Source organism: Suncus etruscus, chromosome 7, assembly GCF_024139225.1.
Source record: "Suncus etruscus isolate mSunEtr1 chromosome 7, mSunEtr1.pri.cur, whole genome shotgun sequence".
Lineage (NCBI taxonomy): Eukaryota > Metazoa > Chordata > Mammalia > Eulipotyphla > Soricidae > Suncus > Suncus etruscus.
Window position 1 is genome coordinate 108747028 of NC_064854.1, and position 19848 is coordinate 108766875.

The 19848-nt window shown below is 38.3% G+C and overlaps 1 protein-coding gene across 1 annotated transcript in view; it reads left to right on the forward strand.

Moving 5' to 3' along the window:
- The window catches only part of MAGI1 (membrane associated guanylate kinase, WW and PDZ domain containing 1), a 763677-nt gene extending 748138 nt beyond the window's left edge, over window positions 1-15539 (forward strand). The window contains 5 exon segments of the mRNA XM_049777123.1: window positions 6347-6440; window positions 7083-7143; window positions 8106-8249; window positions 10423-10561; window positions 14667-15539. Coding sequence (XP_049633080.1) covers window positions 6347-6440; window positions 7083-7143; window positions 8106-8249; window positions 10423-10561; window positions 14667-15502 — 1274 coding nt within the window. The 3' untranslated portion in view covers window positions 15503-15539.
- Window positions 15540-19848: the final 4309 nt, after the last annotated feature.

Sequence of the window (19848 nt, forward strand, 5' to 3'; positions counted from 1 at the left end):
GTCTGAGGCTGAGTAAGGCTTTTTTTTAATTTTTTTTTTATTTTTTATTGTGACCAAAGTGCATTACATAACTTTCACTGCATCATTTATGGTACATAGTGACCATGAATGAGGGGCATTCCCACCACCAGTGCTGTCCTCCCTCCACCCCTGTTCCCAGCATGTATCCCATATCTTCCTCCTTTACCCCCCAGAATGCTAGTGCAACTGGTCTCCACTTTACAGCTTGTTGTAGATTGAGCATCCATTCCACCGTCATTGGAGATAAAGAGGATAAGAAAAAAAATTGTTAACAACTACCAAATAAAGAAAGAAGAGAGAGAAGAAAAAAAAGAGAAAGAAAAATAGAAGAAGAAAAAAAAAGCACCCGGCAAATAAAAATAAAAATAAATCACCAAATAATAACCACAAGAGTGAAAAAGAAAGAGAAAAGTGGAAGAAAAAAGAGAAGGAAAATAAAGTCAAAAATTACCAAATCAAAACAAAACAAGAAAAAGTAGGGTTGCTGGAGTGGGAGGGTTTGGCATTCCCCCCTGAGTGAGGCTTTTATCAAAGTAAAGTATGAACTGATTGAGCCAGTCGAACATGGAACCATCAGTTTGAATCAAGTTCAAGATGAGAAAAATATTCATAGCTAAAAAATAAGTTTTATTTTTTATTTAATAATAAATAAAATGGCTCAGTGGTTAGAGGAAAATTATTTTCTTAGACTGGGACCTGACTTTGAAGCCACTCATCAGATACCTCTCTGTTCCCTAGCCTCTATCTCTACCTGGTGTGATCCTGGAGGCGCTTTTACTCCCAGACACTGCCAGGGTGACCCCAATGGTTCCTGGCACTACAGGTTCCAAGCAGATCTCTATTGAAGCCCAGACATTCAACCATCTGATCTGTTTGGCTCCTGGGCACTAGTAGGCTGCTATAAAATATATAAATATATAAATATATAAAATATATAAAATAAATAAAATTATCTAAATTATGGTCTTAATTTATACTTCAGATTACTCGGACTCAAAGTGTTTGCATTTATTTGAGTTGGCGCTTAATATCGCATTTGTTGGTATTTTCTTGGTAAAGTCATAGTTAAACCCAAGGGCAAATGGCATGTTCTCTACACAGTCTGCTCTTGGGCACAGAGCCTTCACCTTCAGATTCCTAGCACTGAGCTCAGCAGCCCCACAGAAATATTGCCAGCAAGGCAGTGCTGCCTCTAGAGACCCTGGTATCCTGTTTCACACATGCTCTGGCCTTCCATTGCTCTGTGGAGAAAGTTAGATCTGCACAGCCTTCACAGATTCCTCCTGGATCAGATCATGATTGGTGAACATTTATGGCACACTGAAGTGTTTTCAACTGAAACTCAATCAAAATGAAATTTCTGAGATTTCTAAAGAGATATTTTATTCCCTCTAGCACTTGGTGAGACAGAAACAGAAAAGTCTAAGTTTGAGTATCTTAATAGAATGCGTGCATATTAGCATAAACTCAGATGAAGGGTAGGGTACAACCATACACTTTAAAAGTCTCCCCAAACTTTTCAGAGTAAAACCTTTCAAACAATTCTCTTAGGTATTTATGTATACTTATGTATGCATTAAAATATTTATGAGAGGAATGCATGTATCCTTTCGATTCACTTGCTTTGTTATGGGGGAGCCTGTCAGGGAGGCTAAGGATTTGAGTATGAGAACAAGGTGAGAATTGTAATCATTTGTGATTGGGATGTGTTGAATTGTATCAGCAGCTCCTGTCAGAGGTTAATGCCTGATTTAGAAGAGCAAATCACAAACAACTGTGATAGTGCCTTCAGAGCTAGGTATTCTTTGATTGATACTCAATTGCTATTGAAAGCATAGTAATGTCTATTTTCATTCCTCTAGGAGAAGTAAAGCAGATAGAAACACTGTTTAATAAAGGATTATATACTTTTATGAGTTTATTATTAAAATGATCAATCCATTTTACACCTTCTGATTTTAAATCAAATGTACTGACATTCATACTATAGCCACCAAAGTTCACGCTCACTTAAGACTCAGTTAATGTATATATATTTTATAGCTATGATTAAAAATTTGCTTTGAGATGCAGTTAAAAATTTGTCAAGGTAGGCTTTTTTCTGTTTTAAAAGCTGGGAAGGCTTTCATATTGGTTTAATTTGAAACAAAAGAAATAGAACTGGGTATATAGTTTAATGATTAAACATATGTGTTTTATATATGAGACTGCTTTGATTTTTGGCACTGCAAAAACATTTTCATTAAAATATTTAGTTTATTGACATTAAAAATAAATATGCGGGGCCGGAGAGATAGCACAGTGATAAGGCGTTTGCTTTAGATGCAGAAGGATGGTGGTTCGAATCCGGCATCCCATATGGTCCCCCGAGCCTGCCAGGAGCAATTTCTGACCGTAGAGCCAGGAGTAACCCCTGAGCGCTGCCGGGTGTGACCCAAAAACCTAAATAAATAAATAATTATATAAGTAAATAAATAAATAAAAAATGCAATTGTAGATTCTACTATAGGTTATTTTACTGTTATGAATGTGACCCATAAATCTAAAAGTCAAAGTAAGTTATTTTTAAAATCTTTAATATATAATATTGCTTAGTGACTATGATATCTATGTAGTAAAATATAAGCTATATTTATTTGAATAGAATGCATCAAATAGATACTGAGGCATAATTTTTATAAACAAATAAGACTAGCCCTAACTTTAATTTCCTGTACCACTACTTGGTGACTGTCTAATATTGGACATGCCACCTATAGATATCCTGTGTCTCCACTTTAAAAAGTAGGTAATGGTTGTGAGGATTTCATTGCATATAGGAATTCTATGAACTTCCCATGTAGTAATGTTTAGAGCATAGCTCATGACACTGTCCGTGTTCAGTAAATGGTGGATATTCATTGATTAAGAAAAAACAACCAAAGGAAGACAATTCAGTTAGTTTAGACATTTGCATAATTAAAATTAATTTTAAAGATGCTTAGAGTTAAGCTTCAACCCAAGAAAGATTTGCATATAAATTTAAATGGAAAAAAATATTAAAGGATTGGAGGAAAATTAATAAATGAATTCTATTTATATGTGTAGTGAGTGATTATCTCATATCTCATCAAAGCAGTAGAAATATAAAACTTGTTTGAAAATGGGGTCTGATCTGCCAGAAAAACTCTGGCTAACAAAAACACACAAGAATCCTAAAGGGGACCTCTGCTCAATTCAGTAATTATAATCACTTTAATTACAAGGAAACATTCTTTTTGGTATCCTGATTATGATTTCCCTGTGGCCTGAACAATCTTGTGATTTCCCAGAGAGTCTCCATAAAATTAATTACGATGCACATTCTGAAGTTTTCAGGACCAATGTAGGTGTTTGTGAAACTTCTGACAAAGCAGATGGACAGGCAGTGCTGTCTTTTAGTTCTTTTTTATGAAAGTGTAGATGTGCTTAGTGAATTATTAGATTTATCACCTTGGTTGTGGTATCGGAAAAGTACACTAATATAATTTTAATAACTGTTAGCCATAACAAATACAAGGTGTCAGTAAAAGAGCATGCTAATTTTGTTTAAGAAGTTTTTGTATGCTAGGCATAGTACCACTTTTCTCATATATTTTTTGGGGTTTTAGGCAGGGCACTAATTTCTTAGATCCTTCTGTGATACCGCATGTCCACATGTGGAAAGCAAAGCATTAAAAGGGTAAGGAAATCTGCTTAAGTCTAGAACAATACATATAGTCTTGGTCTCAGGCCACAAAGATAGCCAGATCTTAATCTGACCTCTTTGTCCTTATAGTCCATTGCTTCCAGAAAATCTTGAGAAGTTGCCCTTCTGAAGGCCCAAGGATAGCTTCATTTCAGAGTCTGAGGTGTTCACTGGGAAAACAGAATATATATGTGCAAACATTTCTCTCTCTCTCCCACCCATGATTTCCCACCTAAGTTGACTAGAGAGGTTTCTTTACCCTCAGAATCTATGGAAACATTTAGTAGTAAACATTTAGTAGCCTAAAGATGAATAGAATTCACATTGCAATTCACTTGAGCTCATTACATTTTTCTGACTATTCCACTGACTTTGCTATAAGAATCTTGGGTTTTTAAAGCTGGAATTTACTCTGCTAAAATCATATTTCAGGTTTTTCATTTTGCAGGAAATTCTAATACCTTACATAGATGTCCACAGTAGCAAATATTAAGTAATGACAGTAAGTAAGGGTTATAGCTGCAGTAAATTTGTCTTCAATGCTTACTGGATATGTCAGATACCATACTTAGCATTTCACATATTTTTTTAATCCATGAGAAGGGTGCTATTTCATCCCCTTTTATCAGACAAAATCAGACACAACTGATGGATGAATGGGGGGAAAGTAATTTGAACACATTTTCTGTACTTCAGACCTACATATTACCAGTGTGGTCCCTTATAACATTTTGTATTTAACTTAAAATAATCCGACGTCTAACCCAAACTGAGTAAAAATCCTTCAGAAATTAAAATGGAAGATAGACCACAGTATGTTGTGGGATTTATAGAATGTCTTGTGTTCCAGATTGCAGTCAGGATATAGTCTCGGTATTTCAGTTAAGAAAACTTAACATTTTCTCCTCATAGAAACTTGAACAGCCAAGTCCTTGATGAGTAAGATATATGTATTAAATAAGCATAACAATGTGCCTTCTATGATTATAGGATTCCTGAACATTTTTAGGCATCTTGGTACACTGTGAATTAAAGGAACATTTGCAGACTGGTTGAAGAAACTTAGCACCACATTTAGCATTTTATTGATTGGAAAATTTATGCCAAACTCTAAAGACATCTTAAAAATAAATAATAAAAGCTCGGCTTATTTGGGCTGTAGCCATAGTACAGTGGGTAGGGTACTTGCCTTGCATGTGGTTAAATTGGGTTTGATCTCCGGCATCCCATATGGTTCCCAAGACTGCCAGGAGTAATTCTTGATTTCAGAGTCAAGAATCATTCCTGATAACTCCTAAGAATCGCCTGGTGTGTCTGCCCTACCCTCCAAAGCTCAACTTACTCTACCTTGATCTTACAAATCTATAGTCATTTCTGTATATGGATCATTAAATTTTGATGAACACATAGTGGTATGCCATCTATAAACATACTCATGAGTATTTTCAAATTCTGGCTCTCTAAATTTCTAGAGATTAATGAAGTTGCTCATGAATGTGGTTAGTGGAGAAGAAAGTCAATTTACATAAGAATATAATCATATTCATTACATTAGTATGGCTTCTTGATTTATACCACTTATGTTTACAAACCTTGGCTCTCCTGCAAGTTTTTAAATGAATTTTAAATGAGTGATACTAGATGGCCTCTGTCAAAAATCCCACATTTTCATATGTGCTGCGTTAAAAGCAGTGGAAAAGAAATTAAATGTCTGTGCAAGTATTTGGATGCTAGCACATTGCTGAGTTTAAAAATTCACATGAAGAAATCAAGCAGACTCACTAAACATGTCTGATAAATCATAGGAAATGTTAGCAGAAACATTTATTACCAGCCTATAAAATTCTGAGAAATTATTTTGGTATAGCGCAGTATTTCAATGGAACTGCCATTCTTAAATGATAAATAAAAGACATGTACCTGACTGTTAATTTTCTTTTTTCCCTTTTCTGTTGTTTTTGCCCCCCCCCCCCCGGAAGGGGTCAAGCCTAGTGATGGTGCTAAGGGGCATCACATGAGGGTGCTCAAATAATCATATGTGGTACAAGAATTCAAACATGGGTCATGGCCCCAGGTCACAGGCTAGACGCCTTGACCTCTGTTATTTTTCCTGCTTATTTTTTATTATTATTTATTTTTTTTATTTATTTATTTTTGGTTTTGGGGGCACACCTGGTGGTGCTCAGGAGTTACTCCTGGCTCTACACTAAGAAATTGCTCCTGGCAGGCTCAGGGGACCATATGGGATGCCAGGATTCGAACCAGTGTCCTTCTGCTTGCAAGGCAAACACTTTACCTCCATGCTATCTTTCCAGCCCCACTCTCCTGCTTCTTAAAACAGTAGTTTTTTTTAGTAGATTATTAAGATATCTGGTTTGGGGGAGGATTATTCAGATATTATGTGATATTATGTGATATTTCTATCACAGGATAGAAAGACCATCTTTGAATGGCCTTTATAGAGGTTATTGACTTTTTAAAAAATAAACCATAACTGTTAGCAATGGTAGCCTCGAAGTCAGGTTTGCCATTCAGGAATGGTGCTTCTAAACACCTTCTTGAATGGAATGATGCCTTTTCTGGTGCCCTCACTTAATTATGTCCTGTCTTACCTTACAGAGTCTTCAAATGCCACTCTGCTGACCAATGCAGAAAAGATCGCGACCATCACCACTACACACACACCCTCTCAACCTGGGGCCCAGGAGACCAGGTCAGCTTTGTTTTCTTTTATTTATTTCTTTTATAGATTAATAAAGGAAAAATAAATAACTCCTGTCATAATATTTATCCTTGATTCTCAGATTCCCACAGCTTATTCCTTCCTTCCCACAGCTTATTCCTTCCTTCCTTTATCTTCCCCTTTTCCTTCCTTCCTTCCTTCCTTCCTTCCTTCCTTCCTTCCTTCCTTCCTTCCTTCCTTCCTTCCTTCCTTCCTTCCTTCCTTTCTTCCTTCCTTCCTTCACTCATTCGTTCCTTCCTCCCTTCCTTCATTATTTCACTCATTTGTTCTTTCCTCCCTTCTTTCCTTACTTTTGGGGTCAGGGCTTGGGAGTCACACCTGGTGGCACTCAGGGGTTACTTCTGGCTCTGCACTCAGAAATTGTTCCTGGTAGGCTCGGGTACCATATGGGATGCCGGGAATAGAAATGGGGTCTGTTCGGGATTGGCCTTGTCCAATGACAATACCCTACTGCTCTGCCATTGCTCCAGCTCCCTTCCTTCTTTTCTTTAATTTCTTTCTCTCACTCTCTTTGTTTCTTCTGTTCTTTTTAATTTTCATTTAGTCATCATGAAATCATGATACTATTCATGATTTGGTTGCTCTTAACATTCATTTCTCTCACTTTGGCAGGAATACCACCAAACCAAAGCTGGAATCTCAATTTGAGTTCAAAGCACCCCAGGCAACACAGGTGAGAATCATTTCTCTTCTTTCTTTCTTTGTTCTTTACATTTCCATCCAACTTCCCGAAGCTATGTTTGTGAGGTATTTTTTTTATCAAGGAGCCCTCAGTTAAAATAAATAACCTTTTTCTGAAGGGACAAACTAATTATGAACTCATGTTGGGTTGTCTAGGAAATGAATTTTACTGTAATACTTTTAACAGTGTTTCCAGATATCCTTTTATAGGTGAAGACAAATAAACAAAGACATAATTTTATTCAGTTTTATGGAACAGAGAGAGCAAAGCATCTCAGCTCTACTTGTGGTCCTCACAGATGTATCTGCACCAACAAAATATCTTTTCGTTAAGCTGTTTCTCAGACTCCTGACTTTTAAGTGAGATTATGGTGGAAAATAACTCCCCTGCAGATAGTAGTAGAGAGTATGCAAATAATAAAAGGTGAAACAATTCCAAAAATACAGGGTGAGATAAAATTAAATAGTTCATTTTACCCCTTTCTCATTTTCACCCCTTTTTGTGTCTCCTCTCAACCAAATGGTACTCACTGCCCAGATATGCAGAAGTCATTGTTGGTATCCCCAAGTGAGGACATTGCTGATACTTTTGTGACAGGAGGCAGGAAGGCTAAACTTCCAGCTATATATATGTCAGATGATACCATGAAATGAGGAATTTTCCTACACAAACGCAAACTATAGCCTTGCTGATTAAATTTTAATAGATGCATGTTGATTTAATATATGCATGTTGGTGTGCAGTCCACAGGCACGCTTGTGAATGTTTTCAAATTATGGATCTCCAGACTACTGTGGTTAATGAATATTAATAAATAATTGAGAATCACCAAGCAGGGGAAAGAGACTGTGCTTTTTCTTTTGCTCAAATCAGTATAATAGAGAATGGGAAGAGAGAGAAGTGTGTGTGCATAAAACTTCTCTCAGAATGATTGCATTTAATTTATTAAACAGGAGCAGGATTTTTACACTGTGGAACTGGAAAGAGGAGCCAAGGGGTTTGGCTTCAGTCTTCGAGGAGGCCGAGAATATAATATGGATCTTTATGTTCTGCGCTTAGCAGAGGATGGCCCTGCAGAACGGTGTGGGAAAATGAGGGTAAGTTGGAAGAGTCTGGAATAGATAGAAGTAAGATATTTTATGGCTACAACCATCTTCATGCAATTCTCATTTTCTACAGCTTTTAGGATAACTCAAAATTCAAGACTTCCCATCTTAATGTTAATTCTCCTTAATGTATAATTATACATTCTAAAGTTAGATAACCCTTTCCAATTCTTGGGATTGAATGAAGGATCAAAATTGTTTACCAACTATCTGAAGTAGATATTTTCTAAATTCCTTTTCCAAAGTTCTGAACACTTCTTCTCATGTGGCAGGCACATGAGAAGGAGGAAGAAATGCTTAGATAGCTGTTGTGTAGAAGTAATCACTGCCTATTATTACCTGTGTCTCAAAATAAGTTGATCATTAAAGAACTAACAATGACACAGCATGAATATTTCAAGGTGTTCCTGTAGCAAAGGTTCACATTTTAAGGGGACAAATGTCATATGCTACTCTGCTGCCTACACATCTAATATCTGTTACTGTATGTCATTCTCCTGGGCAGATCAAATGATTTAAGAAAAAAAGATCTGCTCTGATTGACAGGTCACATGGATTCAGACATAGACATAGAGAGCAATTTCAATTAAATGAATCAAGATGAGGAAATCAAAATCAAGTAAGGAAAAAGGTGAATGAAATTCACTGCAAACAGACAGTGGTAAAATGTGACTGTAGATTTAGCATTTAAGGCACTGCATCATCTTGATTCTTAAGTTTCTTCAGGCTGAAATTTTGTTTGTTTTGTTTGGGGGCCACACCCAGCATTGCTCAGGGGTTACTCCTGATGGTATGCCTAGGATCAAGCTTGAGTTTGTTTCTTTCAAGACACTATATTATTATTATTCCAATCCCAAGGGTTGAATTTTAATACATTTCTTAATTGAAAAATTTTTGACAATAGTTTTAAATGATGAAAATTGTATACAGTAAATATGTAATTTCTGAGGTTATATTATGTACCAGCTTCTGGTATATGTCACATGTATAATTAGTGCCTGTACATGTCCCTTTTGTTCAAATTTCAAGCACATTGAATATACATTTCCTGGTCCTTTTAAAGTTCCTGATTGTACTACCATTTTCATATTTTGTATAATGAATACCAAGTGGTTCACAGGATGTGTTCTATATGAAGTTTTCCATATGACCCTTCAAACTTGGTAAGTTAGATACAGAAGTAAATTCCAGAAAGATTTGAGAATGCAGCCACTTAGCTAACAAGTGATAGGACTAAAATTTAAGATTTCTAAAATCTAAATACAGTGCTGTTTTTTGTCTCCATTCTAGCTCCAAGAGAGGAAAGGTTTGACATGTCTTATTAGTTCTTTATCTCCAGTGTCTAGAACAGAAGTTAATACATAGCAAATGATTCAGTAAATATTATCATCTAGGGGTGCAGTCTCACCTGAAGACTTAATTGGGGGAAGGATTTACTGTATAATTCACATCGGTGAATTGGTGACAGAGTTCATTTCATCTAGGTCATTGGCTAGAATTTGCCTTTATTTCTATTTCATAGGCCCCAATGAACCACTGCAAACAAACAAGTAATAAAATATGACATCTCATCAATTTGTCATATTCAGCATTTATTTGAAGCCAGTCATTTCAGCCTATATTCAAAATAAAAATAGATGTGAATACAGTAAAACAGAGAAAATTGCAGGGTCATATTTAGGAGTCCAATCTTCTTTCAAAAATCAATATCCCCTGGGGCTGGAGCGATAGTGCTTTGGTAGGGCATTTGCCTTTTACGTGACTGATCCAGGATGGACCTCAGTTCGATCCCCAGTGTCCATATGGTCTCCCAAGCCAGGAGCTATTTCTGAGCACATAGCCAGGAGAAACTCCTGAGCATCAGCAGGTGTGGCCCTACCAAAAAAAAAAAAAAACAATATTCCCCTTGCTGCACTATTTTAAAATTAGCACTTATTCTGTCTAATGTACATGTAATTTTCTGATCTTCTTGTTAATTGTGTTTCTCCACTGAAATATTTCCATAAAGGTAGGGGTTTCATTTTGTTTTTTAGTAGGTTTTCAGGAACATAAGCAACAGATGTTTGGTAAATGAATAAATGAAATAATTGTAAATCATTAAACACTGTAATCACTGCCAGAACCATTTTGTGATATTTCCACTCTGTTCATTCTTACTTTGTAGATTGGTGATGAAATTTTAGAGATCAATGGCGAGACCACCAAAAATATGAAGCATTCTCGGGCTATAGAACTGATTAAGAATGGTGGCCGCAGAGTACGTCTGTTTCTGAAGCGGGGAGATGGCTCGGTACCAGAATATGGTGGGTCAAACTATGAAAACATTCCTTCCTTCCCTGGCATGACTCCATGAATGTGTCTCCAGACTGCAGCAGGAAAGTCTTACTGTCCCCCCTATTCATCAGGGTCTTACCAGCCTTTCGCACCTTGTGATAATTTGCCTCGCTTGTTCTGAAATCTCTACATATTTCATCCTTTTGCTTGCTTATGTGGACTGGGGCAGTGGCCTAAGACAAGATCTTTATAGCCCCCTTTCTGATAATCAGAGAGAACATTTTGTCTAGTCCAGCCAAGAGCGAAGGAATGTTTGAACTGTGCCAAACTGTTTCTCAGATCCAATTGTTAGCACAAAATGACTATACTTTGAAGAAGCAGGAAAGCAGGTTTCCTGAGTGATACGTTGAGGCACAATTCTCTTTAAAAAAATTTTTTTTTCTGCTTATTTGATGTCTTTATTTAAGAGGCGTGAAATTTTAAGATGATTTGGGGGCCTTGCTTATTGCCTTTCTGCTCTGTATACAGCACTTCTTCATCCCCCACTGGACCTGCCCCAAATCAGATCAGCTGAGCCCACTACTATAAAACAAACAAAACTGTTGTAATATTAGCCATATGTTTTTCGATGATAAAGGATGAAATTGATTCCCAGTGCTCCTCATGAGAGGAACCATGTTACTATACCTTTCCTATGGGGAAAGCCAGGTTATACATAAGAGTTCCTTTGTCATATCTATAGACGTGATTTGAGTACACAGCAAATGATCTCTACATAGCTTAGTATGCTAATGGCAAAATAGTGTATATTATAAAAATTATGTTTTATTTATTTGAGATTCTTGTTTAAAATACAGTAAAAGTTATGCCCTAGATTTAGGGCTTTTTTTCCCAACCAAAGGTCTACAGAAAGTTTCTATAGAAACTGTGATTGAATGATCCCCACATACGTTGGTCCCCTTTATTAGGGATTTATCTGTAATTTTCTGGAAAAAAAAAAAGTCATCCTGCACAATTCCCAGTTGCATTTTGGACTTGCTGAGATAATGCTGATGCAGCGAAAGGAGCAACCTAACTGTTCAAAGTCAACTTTCCCAGGTGTTGGACATTCATACAGGCGCAAAATACAAGGTGCAAAGTACAGTGGGAGCGGGAGGTGGAGATGAGGCCCCTTTAGATACAGCCAGTCCCCAAGGAGGTATTTTGACAAAGCAAAGATGCCAGAACTGTGCACTGTACTCGATCTCTGACCCCTAGGTGTATTGATGTCACTAAAACTGTGTAACACTGTCTCCCTTTTCTGTCTCCCTATGCTTCTGTTGGATGTGATATTTCATTTGAGAGTCATCATCAGTAACCTGTGTACCTTCTCAAAAACCTATGTCTGTTGCACTGAGGATGAAAATCCAACACTAACCAGTGTTCTTTGGGCTAAAAATAAAGATCATCTAAATACTCGGTTTTTCCAAGAAGGGTTGGACATGCCAGGGTTGTGCTGCTTTAATGTCTCCATATGTCATTTGGACTAAATCTCTCTAATTCTGTTGATTAGAGTCACAAATGGGTTCGAATATGTTAAGTTCCAATATTTTTCTGACCTGATTGGAACCTGCTTCTCTGTGAGGCTATTTTTGTAATGAGTTTTTTGTACTTAATTTAACTGCCGCGGTCTTGGTGGGGAGGGAGGGAACTTTGTTCTTTTGTTGTTTATTGTTAATGCTCTCCTATGCCAGCCTGTCATTGTTCCAGTTGTTTGAAAAAAAAAAAAAAGAAAAGAAAAGAAAGAAAGAAAACAGGATACATCCATTGTCTGGGTTCTTGAGTCACCTTACATGGCTGTCTAAAATGTCACTCACTGTTCTGATTGCGGTCTCTGCAGCCTTATTGATGAGTGTTGCCTTAGACTGTCTGACTGGACAAATAAAACTCTCTTTGCCCTATGTTAACAAATGCAGATTATTTTTTTTTCTTTCCTCTTTATTATAGGGAATCTAAATGTTCAACTTTTTTTCTCTTTCTCTCTTTCTCTTTCTGACTGTTCTTGGTGCTGGGCCCTCCTTTCTACAGCGATGATACCTCCCAATATCGCTGCATGTATGAGAAATGAAAAGCTCGGGGAGGCTTGCTTCTACCTTATGGGCCATAATCAAACTACGGTTTGTAGCTCAATCAATACTAGGTGTTTCTGTGCTGTGGCCTAATTTCCTCATTGCTTCTGCTTAGCTCTATTTTGATATGTTTGGCAATTCATTCTGAGCACCCTACGTTCCTTGAATTGTAAGTACACTGCTGACCTTGTTGAAGTCTTGCTACCCCTTATCTTAAAAGTAGGTGTAAGAAACCCTAACATTAGGTATCAGAGAGTAATGCAAGTCCCTTCCCTACACTGACATCATGAAGTGATACTGAAAAGACATGATTGTTCATTCAAGTAGCTACCAATCATTTAGAAACAAACCCACATCACTCAACACACTTCGCCTAAGTAGATAAGAGGTTGCCAGATAGGAATATGAAATCTCTGACTCCCTCAGTTATTTCTTAGCAGATCTTATGTCCACAACTGGTTTTTCCAAGTAAACTTTTGTTTTGGATTTTGGCCACTCCTGGCAGGCTCAGAGGACCATATGGGATGACAGGGATCAAACCTGGGTCAGTCCCAGGTTGGCCATGTGCAAGGCAAATGCAGTACTCACTGTGCTATCCCTCCGGCCCCTCCAAGTAAATTTTTATTGAGCACAGCCCTTTTAGATATTCTCTCTTTCTACACTGTAATGGCAAATTTGAGTAGCTACCTCCAAAAGCCAAAATATTTTCTCTTAGCCTACTGCCAAAAATGTTTGCCAGTCCTTCTTGGGCTTCCTTCCTACATTTTTGAAAATTCTTTTAAGATTATGTTAAAGAAGGTGGTATTCATGAAACAGGTTTATTGCTTAATACTTAATTGCTTCATGAACAATCCTGAAAAAAAATTAGCATCATGTCCCCTTCTCTCTGTCACTGACCTCCCTCCCTGCCTTATGTATATCATTTCAGGCCTCTTATCTAGAATGGTCTAATGTGTACAACTTGGATCTAGTCACAGCAAAGCATCCCTGTTTTGAATGAACTCTCATAAATCCAGTAGCTAGAAAAATGTTGACTGAAATAGAAGCCCTCCTGGGTTGAGCACATGTAAATTTGTAACTATCTTGATGTAGTAAGGAGGAGTCCGTGACAGATATAATTATGGCTGCTTTGTTTAGTGTAAGGGAAATGCCTCTAAATTTAAATACTACCTGTGTCCCGTATAATATCACTTCACTCTCTTTTCCATGCCCTTATTCTCTGTCAGGAGCCTCCATATTTCAAAAACTTAATTCGAACACACAGAAAGTTGAGAAAATAGTTGAATAATTCACAGTTCACCAAGGAAAAACAAATGTTTAATGGGCCTTCCTATGTGCCAATTGCCTACCACAACATAGTAGTGGATGACCTCTATAATCCCCTCTGCCCACCCACCTTGGCTTATTTTTCCAAGTCGAAGTAGACCGTGCACAAAAATGTCTCCATCCTTAGTATTCAGTGCAATGATTTGTTTTTATTTTATTATGTACCCACTTAATCCACTCAAATCAAAACAGATTATTTCCAGTGCTCCAAATGTTCCTTCAGATGTCTCTAAATCAATAGCCCAGATTTTTTTTTAAGTAAATCAAAACAAAATTTCTTAAAAGATTATTTTATTTCATGGAGGGGGGGAGGAAACGGGGTGGTGTTAGGGGGTGGAAAGGTTCGGTTTGGGGGGGAAGGGGAGGAACTAGGTATAAACTGGTGGGGGGGCTGATTTTGATGCTTCTAGATGGCCTCCTTGGGCTGTACCATTAGAGACAAATCCCATTATTTTTATTTCCTGCCATTTAAAATGCCCCATTCCTTGAGTCAAGTAGGCTAGATGCCGAAAGCCCTCAAGTTCTTCCTGCTAACCCCAAATAGCTGCTGTCCACATAGCTCAGGCCCAGTTAGTTTGGCTTGCGTTAACAGTTGTTTGTTGCCACTAATGGGGGGGTTGTCTCATATGTGGGCATGGGGGGGCCAGGAGCTGAAGGTTCTCCTCCCAAAACTCCTTTTCTCTTTTTCTCACCCTCGCAGACCCCAGCAGCGACAGGCACGCCCCCCCCTCCGGTACACAAGGGGTTCCGGAAATGAGGGTGGGGCCCCCCGAGCGCCGCCAGCAGCAGCAGCAGCAGCAGCATCCGTCCACGTCCACGGAGCCCAGTTACCCACCCGATCTTCACAAACCATCACCCCATGGGGAAAAGCGGGCACACGGGAAAGATCCCAAAGGCAGCAGAGAATATAGCAGGCAACCCAATGAGCATCACACCTGGAACGGGACATCTAGGAAACCCGAAAGTGGGGCATGCAGACCCAAGGACCGGGTGCCCGAGGGGGGACGAAGAGATGCCGCAGCAGCAGCAGAGAGGATGGTGAATAACGGGCCCCGGAGGAAATCTCCGGAGAAGCGTCGGGAAGGCACCCGGAGCGCAGACACCACTTTGGAAAGGAGGGAGAAGCATGACAAGAGAAAGGAGGCCTCGTCTCCAGAAAGGAGGCGAGAGCGATCGCCCACCCGCAGGAGAGAGAGAGACCATCACGGTTCACCCAGTCGCCGCCGTAGGTCTTTGGAAAGACTTTTGGATCAGAGGCGCTCCCCGGAGCGCAGGAGAGGGAACTCCCCAGAAAGGCGCGCAAAATCCACCGACCGGAGGCGAGTGCGCTCCCCGGAACGGAGGCGAGAGAGGTCCCTGGAAAAAAGGAATCGTGAAGACAAAATCAGCCAGCGAGAAGACAAAGTCAGCCAGCGGGAAAGGGAGGAGACGGGGCTGAAGCCCGAGACCACCAGCCGTACTTCCAAGCATCCCCCAGAACAGAGGGAGCAGAGGCGGCGCCCTTACAAGGAATGCAGCACCGACCTCAGCATCTGAGACTCTGCGCCCACCTTGGCCTTGACCTCTTGACCTTGGCTGTTGTCAAAAATGGGTTCCCCAGTGGGAGGTCTCGAATCTGCAAGAACTGCATTCCTGACTTTTTTTCCTTGAAGCGTCTGGTGATCCTAGGCATTAGAGACAGACATTTATGCATTTGAAATCTTCTGAGAAAAGAGATCTATGAAAAGTATTGTGCCTGATGTATAATATTAAAGAAAGTATTTTTTAAATGCATACTTTTTTTGGGGGGGGAGGAAGAATTATTTGCCAAATGCTGCCCTCCCAAAGGGATGTGAATTTTGTTTTCTACGTATGCTGTAGAATTGTTCCCTTTGGGGCTGGGGCCGTCTCTTTTCTCTCCTGGTTCAGCGAGGCTGTTGATCTTTTTCTCTAAGTAAGGAAAATTCAGTTGAATTCATTTGATGTAGACTTTATGTAGTGATGTAGTGCTATACTATAGATAGGCATTTTTCTTCTTATAAAAAGCAAAAGGCGAAAATTATATTTGTAAAAACTGAGGACTTGGTGGATTAGGTTTGCCAGGAATCCTAAAGTGATACAGACTGTATTGAAAAGACTACTACTAGGAATGAAGGATATTTATAGCTAAATTACTTAGCACAGTGAAATGTTATGTGCTTTGTTAGAGTCGGTTTAGAAAACAATCTTTACTCCCCCTGGCCAGAAAAAGGGACAGAGAGGAGAATGTTTGCTGCCATTACCCAAACACAGGACAGCACAGCACAGAAGGGCAGGTTCATTATCACAAACATCTAATCAGATCTCACATAGGCAGTACCTTCACAGTTTTGTTCAACTACTAGGAGGAATGGACAAAAGATATTTGCTGTGTTGTCTTGTCAGATTTGACTCCAAAAAATATGGAATGGGGACACTGTACCCAGTGTAAGAGAGTCATAAAAATTCTCAATACAGAAAATAAGTTTCCCACTTTTAGCATAAACCCATGGCTGCCTTTGCCACCTTAGGGAGGTGAGGATAAGTGTTGGTGAAAGGAACCTCTCTGTTTTCAAAATTGAGCACCATTTGGATGTGAACACCCTTTTCCCTTTAAAATCATCCATAAAGTCTCCAGGATGGCTGAAGGTGGGGGAAGAAAGGAATCCCAGAGGTTCTAGAACTAGTTGGCAAGCCTCTACCTTCATGACCCTAGCTTTTGAGTCTTTGGACAGCAACACACAAAAAATTGAGGTTTTTGGTTGGTTGGTTGGTTTTTTTTGTTGTTGCTTTTAAGACCCTTTAACTTTGCAGTCCATCAGGTCTGATTGGGTCAGCTGTAGCCCCGGAAAGGTTGACATAGATAACTGCCTAGCTGAGCCAAAATGTTTGCTTGTACCTGTTGGATCACTACAGCAAACTGCTGCTTACAATGCATTGTGTATTTCCGTAGTACTGTTTTGCATTTTCCACACAGACACAAAACTTTGCAAGTCAATCACTGTTGTTCTAGGGTACTGTTTAAAAAAAATTTTAAAAACAAAACAAAAATGGAGAAAACCAGCCGATTATTGTGTGTACAGAGTTTAAAACTGTAATTAATAGAGCCTGTTTTAAAAAAAAACTGTTGCCTTTTTTTCTTGTATAAAAGAGAATCTATGACAAAAATTTAGCTGTGAGGAATGTGATATGTGTTTATATTTCTGACTATGGAACAGATTGGTTCATTGGGATATATTTTAATGTAAACTAAATCAGGTATGTAAATTTGTTTTAAAATGGAAGACTTCTAAGTAATTCTCTAAGCTTTAGTGGAGTTGAATATCAACATTTTCACCATCGTGAGACTGCTTGTGAATTATTGAGCACATGTTTGCATTCTCTGTTTTTCACTCATTTCTTGCTGTGTGCTATGGACATAATGCTTTTTTTCTGTATTGATGAGAAGTATGTGGGCCAATCTTTTTATAAAATACTATGCATATATAAATACTACATTGTTCATAGCTTTATTTGATTTGTGGATCCACAAATAACATTAGAATGAATAACTGTAGTTGTGTTAGACATTCACAAAACAAGTTCCTTACCTGGAACAGACACAATGTACATTCTAGAACTAGAAAGGAGGAAAAGGTCTGTGACTTCTCTTTTTATCAAAGTTTTCCAAACACAGAATACACAGAGTTGTAGTCATAAGACTGAGGGATAAGACACCTGAATAATATCCTTTTTTCACCAGTTTACTAAGAGCCAACTTGGAAGATTTATTCCTAAGATTTCACTGCTAAGAATTTTCTCACTTTTTTTTTTAAATAAAAAAACAAAATCTGTGATGTTAAATGATCAATGTGCTTTGTTGTGATCTAGAGATTTCAATAAATGAAATCCAAATGGATTTTGGAGTATATCCTGAGGTTTACATCTTGATGTCTTTCTTGTTGTCAAAGATGATATGTGATACTTTAAAACCTATGTAATGGGGCTGGAGAGATAGCATGGAGATAAGGCATTTGCCTTGCAATCAGAAGGTCGGTGGTTCGAATCCCGGCATCCCATATTGTCCCCTGAGCCTGCCAGGAGTGATTTCTGAGTGTAAAGCCAGGAGTAACCCCTGAGTACTGCCGGGTGTGATCCCCCCCAAAAAAATCCCCAAAAAAAACCCCCAAAAAACCTATGTACTTGCCTTACTTTATGAAGACTTGGTGTAGTAGTTTTATCTGAGTATATCACACATCCGACTTGCTTTGTACAAGAACTGTATGCATTAATTAAAAAAATAAGTCTTCTCCAAACTATTGTTAAGTCAGAGATTAATTTTTGTGAGTCTATTATCCCTGAACTCCTATTTTATGTAAATATCTAAATAAGAAGTGACAGATGAGTATTTTTTATGATCAACTCAAACCACTAGGCATTCCCTACCTAGCCAATACATAATTGGTGACTGAAAGAATGTTGAGAGAACTCAATATCATACTTGTATTTTTCAAGTTCTTTTGTGAACAATTTTAAAAGTGTTTTTACTGTAAAAATACATGGAAGCGTATGCATTTCTTAACCTCTGTTGCTTCTGGATTGATATATTTTTTGTCTTGGTGTTGTCTCAACTGTATCAGAGTCAAGAAACCAAATGAAAGGGTCTGGCTTCTGATGTTTGATAGTTCATAGAACTATTTATAAGCTATCAAACAGTCTTTTGAAAAATAAGGAATTGTGTCTTTGCAGCTATAGAATCTCATGCAACTCAAAGTGCTGTCTATGGATCAGCTCCACATCATTACTAGGGGGTTTATTGTTTAATCTGAGGCCCTTCTAGGCCTATTGGCTTAATACATTTAGAAAAAGTCATCAATTAATTTATATGCACGTAAATGTTTGAGCTGTATGGGCATTGCATGGAACCCTGATAAAGTTTTCCAAACAAAGAACTTCGTCACATACTGTGATCTTGAGCTTGTCCCCATGACCGCATTTTAAGCTTCAGTTTCATTTTAAAAACATGTACCCCATAGAGTTAATAAGAATAAATGAAAATTTTTGTGTGCCACTAGAAACTAAGAAGAAAACCACCAAGTTAAGGACACTAAAAAAAAATTTTTTAGGGTGCCATGGGCTAAAATAATAGTAAAGTGGGTAGGGCATTTACCTTTCACACAGCCGACCTGGGTTTGATCCCCAGCAACCCATATGGTCGGCTGAGCCTGCCAGAAGTGATTCCTGAGCACTGAGTTAAGAGTAATCCCTGAGCATCACCGGAAATCACCCCTAAATCAAAAACAAAAAATTAGGGGGCTAAGAATAAAGGAGATAAGGGCATTTGCTTAGCATGTGGCCAATGAGGTTCATTCCCTGACACACCATATGGTCTCCTAAACCCTCCAAGAGTGGTCCCTAAGCACTATCAAGTATGATCCAAAAACAAGTCACAAAAATTAGGACACTTTTCTGCATGGTAGTTCTGCTTTATTTTTCAATCAAATTGAAGAAACTATTTTCTCACCCAGAATGGAGAAGGCCATCTGTTTTAATTATAAAGTTAATGAACAGTGTGGCTCATGCTACTTCACAAATATAATTACATTTAACCAGTTTTTTGCAATATGCAATTAAAATGCAGTGCAGTGAGGGTTAAGACAAAAAATAAGTCTCAAAGCTTCACTTGCAGAGAAAGGTATATGGAACTAGACATAAATAATTACTTGACAAGATAAACTAGTTAGTGAGAGATAAGTGTATGTCCTCATTGCTCTTGTAGCTTCTAGTGACTTTCCAGTTTCCTTCATGCAGTTTTTGGACTATTTCTTTCGTATGATTTAGTAGGTAGAGTTTTCCTAGAGGGTCTAAACTCCTGGGCTTTCTAAAGGACACCGTGTTTAATAGTC